Genomic DNA, 17,032 nt, shown 5'->3' on the forward strand with positions numbered 1-17,032 from the left:
CTAATATAATGTAGGATGTCACGTTCACATTAAATAGAATTGATAATGTTAGATATATGCTACGACACTGCAACAGCAGCAGCCATGCAACGGGTGACACCTCAGCACCACACTAGTTCAGATGTAATGGGAACAGTGTGAGGTGTTTTTTAAATGGTTACCAGAGTGCCAATTCTGCCACCAGTCCCCAAGTTTTTCCCTGCTGGTTGGATGGCCTACATGCAGGGCTCGATGCAGATTAAGTACTGTTATGCACATACCAGGAAGTTGTCTCTTGTCAGTACATCAAATGATGGGTGCCTTCCTGCTGTGATAGCGTGTACAGTGCTGTGTAGAAGAGCTCATTTTAACCTTTTGTTTTCACCATTGAATGTCTCTGAAACACAAATCTGATGCAAGTGCTGGTGATACAGTAAAGAAGAGGAAAAACCATCACCACTGAAAATAACGTAAAAAATAATAAAAAGGTCAGAGAGAGGTGAAACTTGATCATTCATTTGGTTATAGTCGGTCAACAATAGCATTTATTAAAATAATGTACCTGTTCAGCCTTACATACAAATTCAACTTAAGTACAAACCTACAGTCCTTATCTCATTCGTTCCCCGGGGACTGCCAGTAATATATATGTGTGTGTGTGGGTTTTTTTTAAAAACAGTTTTGCAAAAACCTCAAGTAAACTTTTTTCACGGTGTTGTGTGTGTGTGTGTATATATATATGTGTGTTATATATATATATATATATATATATATATGTGTGTGTGTGTGTATATAATATATATATATATATGAGTGTGTGTGTGTGTGTATATATATATATATATGTATGTGTGTGTGTATATATATATATGTATATGTGTGTGTGTATATATATATATATATATATATATGTATGTGTATATATATATATATATGTATTCACATGATATAATATACACACACAGAGTCATTCTTATCCCAAGTTTCCCTGAAAATGCACCATTTCTCCCAGAAAAGTGTTGCAATTACATATGTTTTGGTATACACATGTTTGTTTCCTTTATGTGCATTGGGAAAAAAAAACAGAGAAGAAAAGCCAAATCTGACAATTTCACACAACTCGAAAAATCGGTCTGGACAAAATTATTGGCACCCTCAACTTAATATTTGGTTGCACTTCCTTTGGAAAAAAGAACTGAAATGAAGCGCTTCCTATAACCATCAACAAGCTTGTTACACCTCTCAACTGGAATTTCTGACTACTCTTTTGCAAACTGCTCAAGGTCTCTCAGATTTGAAGGGCGCCTTCTCCCAACAGCAATTTTGAGATCTCTCCATAAGTGTTCAATCGGATTTAGATCTGAACTCATTGCTGGCCACTTCAGAACTCTCCTGACTTTGTCTTCAACCATTTCTTTTTGCTTTTAGAGGTATGTTTGGGGTCATTGTCCTGCTGGAACACCCATGACTTCGGACGCAGACCCAGCTTTTTGACACTGGGCCCTACATTGCACCCCGATATCATTTGGTAGTCTTCAGATTTCATGATCCCTTGCACACAGTCAAGGCATCTAGTGCCAGAGGCAGCAAAACATCTGAGAACCTCCACAATGTTTGACTGTGGGTACTGTGTTCTTTTCTTTGTATGCCTCATTCCGTTTTCTGTAAACAGTTGAATGTTGAGCTTTACCAAAAAGCTCTGCCTTTTGTCTCATCTGTCCAGAAGACATTCGCCTAGAAGGATTTTGACTTCCTCAAGTACATTTTGGCCAACTTCAGTCTGGCTTTTTTATGTTTCTGTGTCAGCAATGGGGTCCTCCTGGCTCTTCTGCCATAGCGTTTCATTTCGTTCAGATGTTGACGGATAGTTCGAGCTGACACTGTTGCACCCTGAGTCTGCAGAACAGCTTGTATATGTTTTGAAGTTGATTGGGGCTCTTTATCCACCATTTGGACTTTATTTTGTTGCAGTCTTTTATCAATTTCTCTTCTGTCCCCATCCAGGGAGATTAGCTACAGTGCCATGTGTTGTGAACTTCTTGATTATGTTGCGCACAGTGGAGAAAGGAACATGAAGATCTCTGGAGATGGACTTATAGCCTTGAGATTGTTGATATTTTTCCACAATTTTTGTTCTCAAGTCCTCAGACAATTCTCTGCTGCTCTTTCTGTTCTCCTTGCTTAGTGTGGCACAGTCAGACACACAACATAAAGGTTGAGTCAACTTTTCTCCATTTTTTAACTGCTTTCAGGTGTGATTGCAATATTGCCAGTACCTGTTTCTTGCCACAGTTCAAACAAGCATCAAATGCTTGAAATAAAACAATTTACATCACAATTTTGAAAAGGTTCCAATTTTGTCCGGCCCATTTTTGGAGTTCTGTGTGACATGATGTCAGGTTTGGCTTTTTTTCTCTCTGTTTTGTGCCGTTTCAATGCACATAAAGGAAATAAACGTGTATACCAAAACATTTGTAATTGCAACAATTTTCTGGGAGAAATGGTGTTTTTTGTGGGAAACTTCCAGGGGTGCCGATAACTTCGGCCATGACTGAGTTTGTGTGTGTGTGTGTGTGTGTGTAATATATATATACTATATACACTCACCTAAAGGATTATTAGGAACACCATACTAATACGGTGTTTGACCCCCTTTCGGATTCAGAACTGCCTTAATTCTACGTGGCATTGATTCATCAAGGTGCTGAAAGCATTCTTTAGAAATGTTGGCCCATAGTGATAGGACAGCATCTTGCAGTTGTTGGAGATTTGTGGGATGCACATCCAGGGCACGAAGCTCCTGTTCCACCACATCCCAAAGATGCTCTATTGGGATGAGATCTGGTGACTGTGGGGGCCATTTTAGTACAGTGAACTCATTGTCATGTTCAAGAAACCAATTTGAAATGATTCGAGCTTTGTGACATGGTGCATTATCCTGCTGGAAGTAGCCATCAGAGGATGGGTACATGATGGTCATGAAGGGATGGACATGGTCAGAAACAATGCTCAGGTAGCCCGTGGCATTTAAACGATGCCCAATTGGCACTAAGGGGCCTAAAGTGTGCCAAGAAAACATCCCCCACACCATTACACCACCACCACCAGCCTGCACAGTGGCAACAAGGCATGATGGATCCATGTTCTCATTCTGTTTACACCACATTCTGACATTTGAATGTGTCAACAGAAATCGAGACTCATCAGACCAGGCAACATTTTTCCAGTCTTCAACTGTCCAATTTTGGTGAGCTTGTGCAAATTGTAGCCTCTTTTTCCTATTTGTAGTGGAGATGAGTGGTACCCGGTGGGGTCTTCTACTGTTGTAGCCCATCCGCCTCAAGGTTGTGCGTGTTGTGGCTTCTCAAATGCTTTGCTGCATACCTCGGTTGTAATGAGTGGTTATTTCAGTCAAAGTTGCTTTTCTATCAGCTTGAATCAGTCGGCCCATTCTCCTCTGACCTCTAGCATCAACAAGGAATTTTCATCCACAGGACTGCCGCATACTGGATATTTTTCCCTTTTCACACCATTCTTTGTAAACCCTAGAAATGGTTGTGCGTGAAACTCCCAGTAACTGAGCAGATTGTGAAATACTCAGACCGGCCCGCCTGGCACCAACAACCATGCCATGCTCAAAATTGCTTAAATCACCTTTCTTTCCCATTCTGACATTCAGTTTGGAGTTCAGGAGATTGTCTTGACCAGGACCACACCCCTAAATGCATTGAAGCAACTGCCATGTGATTTGGTTGATTAGATAATTGCATTAATGAGAAATTGAACAGGTGTTCCTAATAATCCTTTAGGTGTGTGTGTGTATATTTATATTTATACTGTATATATGTGTTTGTATGGATATAGATATAGATATATATATATATAGATAGATATATGATATGTGTGTGTGTGTGTGTGTGTGTGTATATTAAATAAATATTCACAGCGCATCACTTTTTCCACATTTTATGTTACAGCCTTATTCCCAAATGGATTAAATGCATTTTTTTTTCATAAATCTTTAACCTCTTAGGTTGTTCTTGCCCTCTATAAATAGTATTTTTAATTTAAATATATACCTTACTTAAGTGTAATTTTGATTTTTGTTAGAAGGTTCAGATCTGAAGAAATATTTAAGTTTGCAGAAGTACAAATACCCTGACTTGCCAATATCCAAGTACAGAGAGGAGGTAAGGTTGTGGACTTATTTTATTATTTTCATATGTTCTCATAATTTTCTTGTTTATGCTAAGTAACATATTTTGGATTTGTCACTTACTCAATGTTAAATGCAAGGAAAACAGTTTTTAAAAAAGCAAGAGCGTTCTAAGAAAAAAAATTACTTTTAACTTTAATGGTGTGTTCTTAATTATTTAATCTTTACTTTTTTAAGGTCATTGCCCTTTGAATAGGCCTGGGAAGGTTAATGTGTTGATTTTTGTGATATTTAATATAGCCTGATTAACACAGTAACAAATGATGTCGCTTTCAGAGCCAGCAATGAGGCCATTCCGTCCGGAAGTACTTTGGTGAGGGTGGTAGTGTTCTCTCTCTATCCCCCCCACCCCCGACAATTACTAAAGAATAATACAAAAATGTGTGAAGTTAAAGAATTGCATACACATCCAGAACCATATTTATATACTACCTTTAAAAATTTCGAGAAGTAAAATTTTTGTTAAATTTGAAATTACTCGTTTCACAACTCCTTGCCAGGCAGCTTACAGTGCTTTACTGCCTTAATAGAATGACAAAATTCCACGAAAGAGAAGTATAATGATTATCTCTACTCCTTATTCCAGTTTTAAGTATCTTTGCTAAATTATGCAAAGAATGCAACATAACTACACAATTCATGCACAGTGTAATTTTTTAAGCAAGATGGCAACTAGAGAGAACATTTTTAGCATGCCAGGAGCAACGGTGTAGGTAGAGCAGTGTTTTCCAACATTCTGTGGTGGCACACTTTGTAACACAAAATATTTTAAGGCACACCACAAAAATATTAAATCTATACACGTTAAACTGTCCGAGCAGGCAGGACTATCAGAGTCACCGGCAAATAAAAGGCAGCTTGGAGATTGCCATTCACAGGCACAGCACTTCGCATTGGACGCATTTGCCCAGATACTTTGTCACTTTGCCAGCTCGTATAGGTGCTCCTATATGGCACACCTGTGTAGTTCCCATTGCACACCAGTTGATGGACACTTTGTTTAGAGTATAATTATTAGTTAATTATTGATGGTGATGAACAATTGAGGATGACATTTTCGGAGTTGTAACATAAGTTTTAATGTATGCCCATTTAAAAGATGCTTGTTTTAACTAAATCAGTCTTTAGCAGTGCATTCAAAGTCTACTGTCGTGTCAATCATTTAATTTTACTTTGACATGTCTATGTCTCATATGCTATACCAATTTGTGAATTAATACATTGGCCTCATTTTCTTATTGCCTTCTGTTCAATTTGTCTTTTAGGATGGCATTCAAATTCAGGCTGTACCAGCTTAAGTAGTTGTGTGTTTTTTTTAAAAAGGTTCAGGTTTCGGGTAATCCATTTAAACTTAAACAATGCTACTAAAATTTTAAAAATTCCTTTGTGTTGATTCTGCATTCATTTTGTGATTCAGTATGTATTTAATTCATGATTTATATATTATATGATTGCGTGTTTTAGTGTTAGATGCGATTAATCACGATTGATTCTATACAGTTATGCAATTAGTTTGGGGTTCGTGATGTGGCTCAAAATACATTTCACAATATTTTTGGACCAATTGTCGAGATATATGTATCAATATTGTTTTCCTATATTTTACTCAAAAAGAAATTGCACAGTTGTATTGTAGTTTAATTATTTGGATCTTTTTGCACATTAATAACTTTACATGATTTACTTTATGATAGTGTAGGCATAAACAAAATATGTACAGATTATCGCAAGAAATGCATATAAACATTAGTGCAAGAGACAATTTTCTGACTACTTGGGTAGTGTAGGAGTAGGTGCGTTAAGTACTTTTTGTAGATTTGCCATAATTTAAAAAGAAGAAAAAAGCATATTGAAACATTATTTTTAAGCTGTATTTTGCAAATGGATACACCATGGCAAAAACGAGCATTCAAGCAACTTCAGACGTTTTATGCAAGAAATATGTCTCAACTACTTCTGGCTTCAAAAATACCCTGTGGTATAGTTCACTATGTTGCCCCCTGTGCTATATGTGCTCTGCATGCTTCTCCAAGCATTGAGAATGTATCTCGGTATAAAAAATCCACTTATTCTGCATTGTTTATATAAAAAAAAAAAAAAAGTGTGCTCCCCTCGACTTTCCTGCATACTTGATATAAGAACCACTTTCCATTTGTGCAGTATTTCTCAAATATCATATGTCTTTATCATAACTAATTGATAATGTTGATAAACAATCATTTATCTCTATAATCAAACTTTATATTAGATGATATTTTCACACTTAGGGAGGTCAAATGGTGGTGGAATTTTTTCATGAATACATATGTATTACCTAGATTACGTGCATATAAGAGTTATAGTCATCATAAAACATACAAAACGTTTTAGTGTTGCATCATATTTGTGTCAATAAATTGCTATAGGTAAAACTGTGTTTACCTACATTCAGTTATGATAATGATGACAGAAATAAAAAAGAAATCATAAAATTAAAAGTGTTATCCGGAACATGACGTGGACGTAGCAGCTTATTGTTCCCATTACATCTTTATTTTTACATGGCATATTCAATGCTTGCACGTTATTGTTAAACTGATAATGTGTAAATTAAAATAAATTGAAATTGAAAGAATACACTTTATATTGAAAACAGATATTATCGTGTACACATTTATATTTCCATGATACAATATTTTTTTCTTAAATTTCACATCCATTTGCTTTTTATTATTCTAAATATCTCTACAAAATAATTATTGGTATTTTTATTATTAAGGTATTTTTGGAATCAGGAAAGCCTAAAACATCAAGATTCATCAAAATCTTGAGGTAGAATTTTTTTCACAATTCCTATACTTTCTGTATACTGTATAGACAAAGTAAAAATCAATAAGAAGCGAAAATTAATTAGTATTTGTAATAACTGGATATAAAGAGGGTGCTCTTTAACGTGTGGTTTACTCAGAATTAATCTAATCCCTAATCCGTTATATTCATAATCTAGGTCAGTGAAAATAGGAGAATTATTTTGAGGATTGCAAAGGTAGGAATTTAAAAACATTTATATAGTTTTTTATGTATTCGTTTTTAAATGCTATAAAATGAAATTTCTGTAAAATAGCCATAAACCAAGCAGTTAAAAATGCTAATAAAAACTGCAGATTGAAATTGAATATAACAGAGCTGAAATTTTTAAAGAGTAATATTTAATTAAAATAAAGCTAGTGAAAAATCTGCTGTTACGTGTTGCTGTTACTTGATAATAGTGATAGGGCTGAAAAAGTCTTCTCGCGTAAATAGCTAGTAGATAATACTAGTAACAATTTAATAACTGTGGTGATAGTTCACTGCCGGGGCTACAGTGTAAACAAGCTTTAACTACTCTTAATGCCTAACAAAGCTTCCTTTTTTAGTTTTCTGTCACACATTCCGAAGTATTAACACAATTCTTTTTCACTGTTCCATTTACACTTGATGCACTCAACTTGGATTACTTTTAGTATTTTTCTTTTGTCATTTTCAATTTTAAAGAAGGTTAAGTTTTGTTGTTTGTTTTTTTTTCCTTCCATTATGTAGGGTTTTAACATTTTACATCACAATGACAAAAAGTAATTTGCTTTCCGAAATACCACAGCAAAGTATTTGCAAACAATATGCATGTGTTGTGACAGGCGAACTGACTCAATACTAGAGAAACGGTGTACTGTCATCAAAAGAATAAACCTGTCCCATCGATGGGTCCTTGGCTGATAAGTCTGTATACCTACACATTGCCACCTATTCTCATCATCCCAGGCAGCACTGTCCACATGATCCACTTGTGTAAGTGGCAATAACTGTTTCATGGACCGGCAGTTAATTTCTGCCCGACCGGTGTTTGAAAAACACTGATATAGTCAGAGATTCAAAGCCATTCTGTCAGAGGGCAGGCGGGGAAGGTAAACAATGGAGCAGAAAGATTGGAATTTATCTTGGGAAAAGTTGGAAACAAAACAAATGGGAGATGATACAGAATTACATGAAAAGTAGGGAATTGAACTGCTCAAACATGTTGCACAAACACTAAGCAAAGTGCACATGCAGCTAGTTATAAAGCTATTATATCTAGTGGTTGTAAAGCATGCAGTTTAACCAGATGCATCTCATGCTGGAACTTCTGACTGCAATGCATTGTATGCCATATATAGCATTTATATAATATATTTTTAAAGCTGCTTTGAGACTATTTATTTAAAGTGCTATATGAAATGGCATGTTGGCACTAAGTAAAGTCAAAACTAATTTCCTCACACACCACAGACCTACAGCAGTATTTTCAGTCCTGTTTCTCTGTCCGAAGTTACCTTGCTAATTCCGCTGACCGTTGCTGCAAGCACAAGTCTGCTATACTGTGGAAGTTATTTTGTAATTCCTTACATGGATTGGTCACAAGTTGTCGGTGATGATAGGAGTACTGTAAAATGTGAAGTGGTTATATGTAAATGTTTGGGTATTTTAGGCATAAAGGATAAAGTATTTTATGCATAGGGTAATAAAATTACCCTATATGGCACAAACATTCAGCAAATTAATCTTTAGAATCCAAAATTCAGATTATATAAAGGTTTGAAAGCTGCATAAAATAAAGGCAACATTGTAGAAACATTGGGGTTAGCACCTGTCAGTGAAAGAAATGATGCAGTGCATGTCTGGGTTTGGTGGTTTGGGGGAGGGGGGTTCTGGATAAAGTGCATTTACACGCATTTAGGGGGAGGTTTTTCTTCTAGAATCCATTGACTTGGAAACAGTCCCTGCCTAGATGTCATAGGAATCCTGGCTTGGCTAAGTTCATTATGCTAGGGAAAGTGAAGCTCATGTTGACAACGTGGGGTGTGGTGTAGAACCAGCATCATAAATGTGCAGGCAGGGAAAAGGCAGATTAGAGTGCATGAAGCTGGATTAAGAACCTGTGAGGTTTAGGTTGCAGTTAGGTAGTGGTGTTGACAACAGATTCCTTAAAAAAACAAATACACAACAAACTAGAGCAGACTATTAGAATACGCTATCTACTGTGTATTCCTCCTGTTGCATGTCTGCCTTGCATAACAAATGTTCTTATAACGAACTAATTCCTGAAATTCATCTACTTTAACTGAAGTATTCGTGCACTGTGCTTTAAAGTAAATAGCATATAAAAGAAGGCAACTCATGATTAATTGTTAGTGTCCTTTATTGCTAAGGATTTCATAACTACACGCACAGTTCACAAATCTTTGGTGAGGAAGAATAACCTTCAAAATTAGTAGCTGAATTGTCTTTATGAATGAATACATTTTGACTTGTGTGTATATTTATTAGATGTCTAAATACTTTTTAGCACTTGTAATGATATTTTGGCATCATTACTTATTATGACACTTAATACTTACAAGGTTTGAATGGTTTCATGTAAAGATTATTTGGATGTGTGTGTGTGTGTGTGTGTATAATTTTTTAGGAAAGAGAAAAGTTCACTGGTAATGGGGTTTAGAGTCTAATGCTAATCTGACTTTTTTTCTTTTAGCTTATTTCACTCATCGAAAGCAATTCTGTTGTCATCATCCGGGGGAATACTGGCAGTGGAAAGACCACACAGGTTCCTCAGTATATTTTGGACCACTACAGTGAAAATAATGTGCCCTGCAATATTGTTGTAACTCAGCCTCGAAAAATAGGAGCCAGCAGTATTGCCCGCTGGGTTGCTAATGAACGCCACTGTGTCCTTGGAAGTATGGTGGGCTATCAGGTATACTTTATTAAATAAGAGGAACTCTGCCTGTATTGAAAATTTGAAATTGTTGGAGACACCTTAACATTTGTTAGGTAGCTTCAGTTTTCATTATTCTTTATTTTAGGAATTTCCAATAAAAAGGGATATATTTAAATGACTGGCTGTCTTAAAATTTTAGCTGAACTCTGTGGTTCGTCGTGTGGTGGGTGTGGCAACAGCGATCAGTACATGCTCCCAACGTGTGTATTTCTTATCTAAGTAACTGATGGGCAATTAACATGTGCTGCTGCCTTACAACTTCATAGTCTTGGGATTAGCTCCATCTATGGTCACTATCTGTGAAGTGGTTTCCCTGTGTGTGATGTGTGTGCTTTTTTTCCCTCCAGTTACAATGCTTTTCATTCTCATCTCAATGGTGTAAATGCTAGATTGGTTGTCAACTCTAATTTAACCCAGTTGTGGGTGTGTCTGTAAATGGGCAATACCAATACTTCCATACGGTAACAGTTTTCGGTGAAATGTAACATTTATTGATGGTACATGAAGTGTTATGATGGATAATATTGTTATTGGTTAAATTTATTGCTTGACCAGTGGGTTCTAGTTCTCAAGTTTTAAAGCAAAAAATGTTATTGGATTCTCTGTTAATTTGAACTTTATTTGATGCATCAATTATTGATGATAACTATTGATTATTTTCATGTATATTTGCAAATAATTAATATTTTACACATTTACGCAGCTCATTTTTATATAATATATATAATTAGTCTTACATTTTATTTTTCATAGTGAAACTCTTTACTCCGGGATTTTCATTTAATCAGTGATTTGGAGTTATGCTACTTATTCATTCCAGTTACAGTACTCAGCTGTTACAGTATGCTTCCCTAAAACTAAATTTATTTAACATAGGATTTTTGTTTTCAAATGATAATTTGGTACCCTTTGTTCACGTCAAGTTCAAATTCATATGTACCTACATACTTCATGTTTTTTTCAGAATAGTGACAATGACATGATGCCAACAAAAGTACACATAAAAATAGCATACAAAAAATGCAGTATATATACATACATACATACACACACAGAGAATTTATTATTATGACTCTGTTTAGCAACCTTATGACCTGTGGATAGAAACTGTCCCAGAATTTATCAGCAAGCAGTATGGTGTTAATTTTTTTTTTGTGGAGGCTGCCAAATAGTAGTGGTCTGCTGCTGAGCATAAAGAGAAATTTTCTAGTCTGTCATATGGAATTATATTCAAAAGCAGCGATTATGCAGTCTTTGCCAATTAAGTGCAGAATAGTCTAGTCAGTTTAGTGTTGAAATAGATGACATCATTTCTTTTGCCAGGCAGCTGCATGTGCTTGTTCCAGTTACTGGGTATGTCAGTAATATTTTGCAGAATTTGCATTAGTCCTGTGTTTTCGTACATAGCTTTCACAGAGAAGGACCTTGAACATTGGATCTTTAGATTAGCTGCTATTCACTTATCTATAGTGCAGTCGCATTATTTATTCTATATGTATTGGGTCTCTTGATGTACACTTTAAATATATTGAGTGAGTGTTTGGTATCCTTTTATCTGGCACGAAGCCAAAACCTAGTGAGTGCCATTTGTTCAATATGATGGCAGCAAATCTTAGTTAAAACAGAGGGATGAAGAAAGACTCTCCTCTCCAAAAATATGTTGGTAAACTTTATAATGTAGAGGCAAGTGTTACATTGGATAATATAAATTTAAAAAGAGCACTTAAGTTGAAACAAATTCATGGAAACCAGGTATCGAGATGTTCAAGCTTTTCATGCACCAATACCTGCCAAAACAGAGACCTATTATGAAGTAACATTAAAAGTGAGTCAGTTATTATAATTGCAAGCACGGAAAAGAAAGCATTTTATTAAAGATCTAATCTTTATGAGGAAAGGTGTGGTGGACATTTGAGAAAAGTGCTGCCTAGAAATTGGATAAAACAAAATGTCAAATGTCAGTAATGCCATGCTTATACAGTATAGTACTTTGTGTGAAGCAGAATTTGGAGAGAGACTTGATGAAGATCAATTTTGGACAAAATTGAATGTTTTAAACTTTTCTCTACTTTAGGGAGCCATGGCACTTAAGGAAAAAATGCAGCATCTTGCAACAGTGAGAAAAGATGTAGAGAACATCCTAATGATTACAAACTTTTCTACTTGGATAACAGTCAATTACTGCATCATTGAATTTAGGGGAAATACCAGTCTCCCAACCTTTGTACTAGCACTGGGACTGAGAAGCTTCTTAGATATCTTAGTCGTGTACTTTGTTTTCTTGGCATTTAGACATGTCCTGAAGAGAGAAGGGAGACTGTTTTGGAAAATTTCTGAAGCAGTTGCAGTTGTTTTGATATTGCTGTTGAAATGATTATTTTTTTAAATACATTGCAAAGCAGTAGTCATTAAAAGATCAAAATATTTACAAGGTATTAAAAATAAAAGATGAAGTTTTGCTAGATTAAAAAAAAAAAAAACTATTCCTCTGGGGGAGCAGTTTATTTTCTTCAGCTTTAGATAACCTAGGACACTTATCAAATAGAGTGAAATATTCTAATGAACCAAGATAATTCTTCCTTAAAGCAATTTAGTACGAGATACAAAAAAAAGTATTCCCTCAGGTATGTATTCAGATATTACTGTTCATGGTTTAGGACTGGTTTGTGATTCAAAGCTTTCTGATTAATTTTGGTTTAATATTTGACATGAGTGTAGACATGAGATGGGTACCTGTTTAAAGATTGCATGATGCATATCATGAATGCATTTAGACGGTTAAAAAAAAAAAAAAAAAGTTTGCATCTGCAGTTTTTAGCTGAAGTTTAGCATGCTTTGTATACATTTTTGAGGAATGTATTTTATGAAAATCGCATACTGTAGTTGGATTTCTTATCTGAAATTCTGAAAGAGTGATCCTTCTATCATTGTTTACCAAGTTCTTGTCTGGGCAAATTCTGTGAAATTGTTAGATCAAAACTTAGAAATACTGAGCATATATTTGAGAACTATCCAGCATTTTTACTAGTGGTTCACTAATCGATGGATTGATCTAGATATCAGCTGCCTATTTTATTTATTTATTTACAAAAAATGATTTGATTGGTAATTGTTAAATTGGTTGATCTCAATTTTTTTTCCAGTATGTGCTTTTGTAAGCATTACTGTAATTTAGTTGTAATGCTCCTTTACTCACTTGGGCTGAATATCAGAACTGATAGATTCACAATGCCTCTATTCGATATTGATATTGTCTTGACTGAATTAGTGTGCCCTCGTATTTGAATTAGTGGTTTTCTTAGAAATTACTTAACTATCCATGGAGAACATTTAATGTAAGAAATTTCAGTTAATCTTATTTGAAGGATGTCTATAATAGTGACTTCATAACCTATGCATAATCATGGAATGACATTTAAGAATAAATGCAGTTAGTCCCCTACATGTGAACAAGTTCTGTTCCGAGAGTGCGTTTGCAATTCCAGTTTGTTGGTAAGCATCCAATGAAAACATTGCAACCCCCAACCTTCACCTCCTGTGGAAAATGTACAGCTATTTGTATACAAGAGAGTGAATTTAAAAGTTAAAATTTGTGTTTTTTGTTATAGATTTCTAATGAATTTTAACAAGAAAAACTGAAAGTTTATTTTTTTATTTGCATTGTTTTCCACCAGCTGATCTTGGTCCAGTACACTCCTATAACACTAGTGAATGAACATTTGTATGCAGACCTAGCATATCTCTTTCCTCAACTCTTATTGAAAACATGTTATTTATACTGTATGTACAGTACAAATAGCTTTTAAAAGTTAATATTTTTACTGTGAGATTTTTGAGACCCCAAAAACTCTTAACTGTGGCAAACGCTGAAACTCTGTAAATGCAGGCAGGGATTTCGTGTCCTCTACAAGTTCAACTGCAAGTTCAGAGGCTCACCACATAACACTTCTGTCACCCACTAGTTGATGCAGGGATCGTTTAAAATCAGCTGCTGACTTGGCTGTGTGTTCACTTGCTTTTTTCTAGCTTGTGCATGAAGTTTGTCTTCTCTATCTAAGAAGGGAGTGACAGCAGCACAGCATGGATGCTGTGGTTTCTGAGAGTGCTGAAGAGACAGCTCCTGTTTTGGATAACTTTGAGAACATTTTTTTATATAAGAAATCTAGATTCGCTTGTGCAAATCTGTGACCCACATATTATTTACGCACAGTATTTTTGTGTTGATTTCGAGTGCATTTTAACAACAAACAACCAAGTTGGTAAAGAGAGCAGTGCTATCCCCCTGTAGTTGCCGTGATCCAGGTGATCAGCCTTTTCAGATAGGGATGACAAGTCCCATTTTTCCAGTCAGTATGGATGATGCCCATCCCCCAGATGAAAGCAAAGATTGCTTGCATTGCCAGGAGGACAGTCTTACCACAAGCCTGTGGAGGTTCACTCCAGATACCACAGGTACCTGCAGCCTTCCTTTCCCCTCAGCTGGTTCACCACGTGTGCAGTCTTTGTGAGACTGGGTGGTTCACAGCTAAATGGAGGATCAGGGTCAACGACTGTGGACCCAGAGATATCCAACATCATAGCTGCCAGAGGATCAGCTTCAAACAACTGCTCAAATTAGCAAGCCCAATGGGTCACAACTGCAATGTCATCCATAAGGATCATTTCATCAGCCGCCCTAACTGTGACTCTCCGAGGAACAGATTCAGATGTGCATTGCACTTTTTAAGAAACTTTTTTGCAACACTGCACTCATTCAAATAATTAAACTAACATGCATGTCGCCACATCCACCACACTTTATAAAATATCTATATCTTGCGAATAATATTATTCAATAATCAAGTATTGCTTCTTAAAATAATTAATGTAATTCAGTAACCTATTAATATGTTATGAATCTCCTTCTATACACCCTTCAACTAAACTCTTAGCTAAATTAATTCCCCTATTGGACATTTCAAATAATTAGAACATTAAAAAATAATTAGTCAAAATTAAAGATACAGCATGAAGACTCCTGTCTTTCTATAATTCTACAAGTTACACATCTTCAGTTGCTTACCTATAGCAGTCATGTTAATCGTCTCAAATGTGTCCTCAGCTCTCTGACAAAACTAAAGCATTTTAAATGAGGCTTAAGAGCTGATGCTTGTTAACAGCGGCATTGAATAAATGTAACATAAAAGAAAAAGAACTTTCCATCCCGACTCATGATGCCACTATTATGGAGCTACTTCCAAGTCGGCTGCTTTAAGCACACGCTATTGCAGGCTGCTCTAAAAATTGTAACAATTGCCTGCTTGTTTTGCCAGGTGAAGCACATTGAAAACTTTTTTCCACCATAGCAATGCAGGTAGTTAAGTGCTTAAGAAGGAGCAACATTTATCGAACTTGGCAAAACACAAACTTTTTTGATTAATGTGGTCACACAATGGAACAGTGCATTGGAAATGCTAGAAAGGTTTTTGGAACAACAGCAAGTCATCTCAGTAGCTCTCTATATAGGCAGATAATTTGCTTCTGCGGTGAGTGGAATGCAGCAATCTTGTCTGCAACACATATGCCCAGTTGTTTTTAATGTGTGATTGTCATGTAGTAATCTGCTGCCTTAGATGTTCATACACCTGTTTCACTTCACTTGTTTGCAACAATGGTGAAGGGTTTAACTGCTATCGATTCTGTTATTTGTTTTGGACACAAGGTGAATTAGACAGAAGCTTGAAGCTGCATGCAGTCTCCAGTGTAGATTGTTTAGGCTCTACACATTTGGATGTTGACTGAGGTTGTTTTTGGGTGACGTTGGGATAAATGATTTCTCATATTTGTTGTGTTAAACAATTAACGTCTGAGCTGCATAGCTTGCATATGGCTTTGCTTTTATCTAGTTCTTTACCGATGCACCATTTGAATCAGGTAAAATGGAAATACCTTTTTATGTGAGCTATAAAGTGCTTTTTCCGTAGAAAACCTTAACAGGCCTATTAACAACATCTATTGGACAAGACACCAAAAATAATAAGCAAAAGTCTGCATATAATAATTGAGTAGGATAGAGATTCATGAGATCAATTTTAAGAGTACGAATCTATATTGAATCATTTACATAAAAAATAACGATTAATCAGATATGTATTTTTTTCCAGGCCTATTATAATACAGTATTATGGGACATGAGGAAGTGTGCATGTTGTTGCAGCCTGAAATTCCTGTGAACAGTGAGCAGTCTGGCAGAGTTAAGAAGTAATGCAAGATGTGAATATTTTCTTTTACATTAAAAATAGTGGAGTAATAAGCTAAGGGGGGGGAAATCACCGGAGTCATCCTATGCAAAAGTAGAGGAATGACAAATGTATTTGTTGTCCAGCTGATCTGTAAGTGGAAGAAAAGAGGCACATCTTTAACAAAAATGAAAAGAACTGCTTTAAATAGTTCAGACCTTTTTGCTTTCTCCTTTAAATAAACTGGGCACTCCTTGTCTGAGTGTAAACAGTGAGCGGTGTTGTGTTTAGCACAGCAGGTCACTTTTTTTCTTTGTAATTTTAATATGTTCAGTAAGGATGGTTGCATTCGCAACAGCCTTAATAACAAGGTGTTTAACAAATTCACAGTATTTCAGAGGGGAGAGAGTGAGAGACATAAAGGGCATTGCAATAAAGTGACGATATATGTAGATGTATGCACACTCTTATGTATCTGTTTGAGTTAGTTTTACAAATGCACTTTGGGACAAGATGTGTTCAGATTGCTATGCACTGCTTATAATCAATTATCGTGTGAATTGAGTGTCACTTTAACTTTTGGTTTTGTTTTTATTTTAATGACAAGATGACCATGCCTTGTTCTAAAGACTGGTATATTCAGCTGTAATCAGTGAATTAACAGCGTTTCCTCTGATTCCTTAATGAATTTCTTTCTTTTCCTATTCTGAGAGTATAGTATCAGAGTCCAGCCTGCATTGAAAGTTTTGAAAGGACATAAAGTACACAACACTCTGAATTTTTCAATACACAGTCCATTCAAGATATTTGCTGCATATGAGTACATGCCCAGTATAGGTGAAGGTCACC

At 35.7% G+C, this 17,032-nt stretch overlaps 1 protein-coding gene across 4 annotated transcripts in view; it reads left to right on the forward strand.

The window, feature by feature from the left end:
- tdrd9 (tudor domain containing 9) overlaps nt 1-17,032 on the forward strand; it is a 178,663-nt gene that overhangs the window by 39,455 nt on the left and 122,176 nt on the right. For 3 of the 4 annotated variants that reach the window (XM_039741781.1, XM_039741784.1, XM_039741783.1), the window contains exons 3-4: nt 4,090-4,169; nt 9,720-9,941. In XM_039741781.1, coding sequence (XP_039597715.1) covers nt 4,090-4,169; nt 9,720-9,941 — 302 coding nt within the window. The remainder of the gene's footprint in view (nt 1-4,089; nt 4,170-9,719; nt 9,942-17,032) is intronic. The other variant, XM_039741782.1, reaches the window with a different exon arrangement.

This window comes from Polypterus senegalus, chromosome 18 (genome assembly GCF_016835505.1).
Source record: "Polypterus senegalus isolate Bchr_013 chromosome 18, ASM1683550v1, whole genome shotgun sequence".
Classification (NCBI taxonomy): Eukaryota; Metazoa; Chordata; class Cladistia; order Polypteriformes; family Polypteridae; genus Polypterus; species Polypterus senegalus.